Here is a 4,291-nt window from a genome sequence, read left to right as displayed (position 1 = left end):
GATGTGTCTAGGCCCTTTTAGAATCCTTGGCTCTGTGTTTTCACTCTTACTAGTCGGACCTGAGTTGACACCCCTGCACTGGCTCCCTTGGCCTACCAAATCAGGGTGGTCTCAAAGATGGAGAGTGTGGATCCTTGTACCTTTCTGCGTGTCAGTTAAGAGACGGCTTAGGGTTGGGAAATCTTAAGTTCTCCTATTGAGCCCTGTTCAATGAAAGGTCAGGTTAAAAACCCGCATGTTGCTGTGCAACTGTTGTAAGCCTGACCTGCATACCACTTCAACCGGCATTTAGCCACTTTAGGCTTCAAAAGTGCTCCGCTTAGTGCTAATGACGTAACCTTTACGTCATTTTACTATTCACTCTCCTGCCTCGGATACATTGAACTCTCATTGCCATCGAGTATAGTAATCCCATAGGGCAGGGTAGAAATGCCCCTGTGGGTTTCTGAGACTGCTGTAGTAAAAAGTGTCATCTCCCGAGGATTCTCTAGTGGTTTTGAACTGCTAACCCCGAGGTTAACTGCTCGACATGTAACCCACCAGGGCTCCTCTATGGTGCATGGTAGATTTGCTTCGAAGAGCCTACATAGATTTGGAAGTTGATGCTTAGCCTGATTATAAGTGGGAATGTGTTTTAAATGGCAAGCATTTTTTACATAGGGTTTTAAACCTATAAAGACGATATCTCCTTGCCAGACGTTAGTCAATTTGTGGTCTCTTAAAAGTGGATCGAGGCTGAAGATTTCCCTAAGTAATTAGGATCTAGGACACCATTATTTAAGATTCCCCTTTTCCCTGGACTTTCATGAACTCAACTCTATTTCATGTAGAGTTCTTGTTTCTTAGCCTTAGTCTGGTAGGAAAAACTTGTCGTGATTTCATTTTTATTGGATCTATCTCCACCCGATATTAAAGGCTGTGGCCTTGTGAACTCTGGAGAGGAAAAGAGAGCCATCACACATGTATTAGACTGCTCATCTGGCTCCTAGAGCTGGCATGGCATAAACAGGAGCTTGTGATTCAGATAGGTGGGCTTGACCTCTGGAGGCTCAGTTTCCATGTTTTAAAGGGAGCATGCGAATAGCTACTAAAGAATTCAGGGAGAGTGAAGGTATAGCGTTGGGTGCGTGGTAGGTGTTCAGTGGTATTCTGCATTCAGGGAGGGAGGTGAAAGAGTTTCATCGATGGACATTTCCCAGGCAACCTAACGGGTTAAAATTCCCGGGGGCTGAGACGTAATGCTAATCACAAGGCAAGTTGCTTGAGAACCAGCAATTAATAAATTGGTCTTAGCTCGTTTGTGCCTTACTACAGGAGGGAGGATGAAGTAACTTGGCATTCCTCCCTCCCTCGGCTGCAACAGTGGTGATGTAGCAGTTATTGATGGGCATCTCACAGCACCCAGCTCAGTGCGTACTGCATGCAGTCAGCAGGCAGTAAATGTTTCAGTGGTGAATAGAGCTTCCAGCTCAGGATAACCTAGTTGTTATTCCACCATCCTAACAGAGGACAAGACAGGTGACGAAAGTGTGTGTCACTGTCTGTCTCCTTTGGCATTTCAGGTCCACACAATAGTTACATTCTTAATATTTACAGGGTACTTACCATTTTGCTGTCTAATGTGTAACACTCCCCTATAGAGCCCTGATTGTCATTTAGAAATTCTCTCCCCACACAAGGGATCTTTCTTCCCACAATCAGCCTTGTCTCTCTTTGTATTTCAGAATGTCTAACATACCAGAAGACGGAGCCAAGACCCAGAGTGGTACCTGTGATTCAAATCAACAGCTGCTCGCCCCAGACAGAACCTCTGGCTTCTGTGGACCTCTAGATTTAAACAGCTTTCTCTGACTGCTCTGTCTCCACAACCTTTGCTCCCACCACCATTGAAACTTGAGATTCACCTCTAATCATCCTCCCCCAGGTGATGAGATTAGTGGGAATTACTGAGAACCTCAAAGCTACCCTCCAGGTTCATTCCTCTTGTACTTAACTACAATCCTGACCAGGTTTCAGTTCTTAGCGTGTAAAACTAACCAAGCATACTTAGGTCTGTGTTCTACATATAGCAGGGAGTGGGAAGAGAAAGGATAAAGGAAGTTAAGATGGGCATGAGAGACTATTCCAGTAGAGAAGACAGCTAAAGTTTGGGGTCTGTTTCCTATTTTTGAGGTAATGAAGGAGCACATGGAGAGTAACGTCTATTAAAGAGAAAGCACTATTTTTTATTCTTATATTCAGAGGATAAGCCTTGGATTCAGAAGCCACTGACTGTTAGATCTTACTGCACTGGCTGTTAGCCCTTCAATTCCTATCTGTAAAATTAAAGATCTAAGACCCCTCTTAAGGAGCCCTGGTGGTTCAGTGGGTTATGAATTGGGCTGCCAACCACAAGGTCTGCAGTTCAAACCCACCAGCTACTCATCAGGAGAAAGATGAGATAGCTCCCGTAAAGATGGAGTCTCAGAAACCCTACACAGTTATACTCCGACCTGTAGAGTCGCTATAGGATGTAACCGGCTCCAGGACAGGGGTTGGTTAGGTCTGAAGGTCCCTCGTATCTGTGCATTATTGTGACCGGAGGGGTTGCTACAGATTGCTCTCTCCTCGACTGTTAACATTCATTTATTAGAATGTTTATGTAAAATGCACTTCAACAATTGGTTTATTCCCATTTTATAGATGAGAAATTGGGGCAGGCTCTAGCTAAAATTACATACTAATGGCCAGTCCGTTAGGGCTCTGGCTCCAAAGCCCATGTTTGTAACTGTTTTTTACCTGTCAATAAAGGTCTTGGAAAAGAAAATGTCTGGTTAAAATGACAATAGCTCTCCTTGTTCGTTTCTGACTCTCCCTCAAGGGTTCTATTTCTACCCCAAAGGCGGCAGGATACTTTACTGCTTGCTATTCAGGGCTTTCGGATGGAACTGGGCAGGCTTCACGATCGCTGTGTGTAGCAGCTTCGGTCTTCCGGGCGGCCGGTGGCCGGAACCGAGGACGCCGCTGCTCGTGCTGTGTACGGGTGTTTTTACGGAGACCCTGGGGGTGTGGCCAAGTGGGAGCGGCAGCTGCCGCGGCCAATAGGCAGGGGTATTGCTGGGTCCCAAGCCAATGGACGTCGGGTGAAGGAAGAACGGAGGTGAGCTTGTTTGAGCCCGAAGGCACGGGTCTGAAAAAACATGGGCCTCTGTCCGGCGTGGGCTCGGTTCTGGTTCCCAGGGTTGCAAGCCTGGGGGTTGCGCTCGGTGCACGAGGTAAAGTTTCCGAACTGCATCGGACTCGGCTCATTCGAAACCTGAGGGGTAGACTCTTGACCCAACCTGCCTTAGCGAGCGTGCATTAAAAATCCCGGGACGGGATCACCTCAGCCATGGACGCGCCACTCGCCTGCAAGGGCGACAGTTTGGGGAGTGCAGTCCCCCTTGTAGCCCCCCGGGGTAGGCCCCTGTCTCCCTTTCGTTAAATACTAGCGATTCGGAGCAAGACCGCTTACATATCTTATCTACCACCATTCCCGAGCCCAGAAAGGAGCGGTGTGAGCGTGCTGTCTCCTAACCGGTCTTTCCCTTCAGGCAGCTGTGCAGACCCCTCCACTCTGGTTGGCAGAGCGACTTGGTCTCTTTGAGGAGCTCTGGGCTGCTCAGGTCAAGAGGTCAGCAAGCGCTGCCCAGAGGGAAGGCCGGGCGATTCAGATAACGCTTCCCGAAGGCCAGAGAGTGGGCGCTGTGGCGTGGAGCACGACCCCCTACCAACTAGCCCAGCAGATCAGGTACCAGGACGACCCCTGCCGCTCTCCTCGCTGTGGGCTGAGCGGGGCAAGAAAGCAAGTCTGCTTGTTCTTTAGCCCATCGCCATCCAGTCTTTCTCCAGGATTCGCGTCAGAGCCTTGTCCCTTTCTCTGGAAAAATAAGCGATACATTCTATTGCCCCAGAATTGCGAACAGGGAATCCGCCCTCTCCGGGGTGGGCATTAACTTTGTCTTTCTCCTCACCCCGCCACCCCATCCCTCAAGTTCAACACTGGCAGATACTGCAGTGGCTGCCGAAGTGAACGGAGAACCTTATGATCTGGATCGACCCTTGGAGACAGATTCTGACGTCAGATTTCTGACATTTGATTCCCCAGAGGGGAAAGCAGTAAGTTTCTTCTTGATCAGGGGCTGCTAAAGTATGAGGCATCCTTTGTTTTCATTGTTTCTGTGTCCCAGTTACAGACCTACTACTGATTGAGCCTGTACTTTTTTTTGGTTTTTTGTTTTGGCTTTCAGAGCCTGTACTTTTTTTTTTTTTT

At 48.1% G+C, this 4,291-nt stretch overlaps 1 protein-coding gene across 5 annotated transcripts in view; it reads left to right on the top strand.

Annotated features, from left to right (window-relative positions):
- Nucleotides 1-3,165: 3,165 nt before the first annotated feature.
- Nucleotides 3,166-4,291, top strand: part of TARS2 (threonyl-tRNA synthetase 2, mitochondrial) — an 18,722-nt gene continuing 17,596 nt past the window's right edge. For 4 of the 5 annotated variants that reach the window (XR_006680594.1, XR_006680593.1, XR_006680592.1 and 1 more), the window contains exons 1-3: nt 3,166-3,254; nt 3,573-3,769; nt 4,014-4,137. Coding sequence is in view for 1 of the 5 variants with exons in the window: in XM_045295641.1 (XP_045151576.1) it covers nt 3,180-3,254; nt 3,573-3,769; nt 4,014-4,137 (396 nt within the window). In the remaining 4 variants the exon portion in view is untranslated. Of the gene's footprint in view, nt 3,255-3,572; nt 3,770-4,013; nt 4,138-4,291 lie in introns of those variants that run through there. The other variant, XM_045295642.1, reaches the window with a different exon arrangement.

This window comes from Echinops telfairi, unplaced genomic scaffold (assembly GCF_000313985.2).
Source record: "Echinops telfairi isolate 266 unplaced genomic scaffold, ASM31398v2 ScPeMD7_5805;HRSCAF=6673, whole genome shotgun sequence".
NCBI lineage: Eukaryota > Metazoa > Chordata > Mammalia > Afrosoricida > Tenrecidae > Echinops > Echinops telfairi.
Note: the sequence above shows the minus strand (reverse complement) of the source record. Positions and strands in the feature narration are given on the sequence as shown.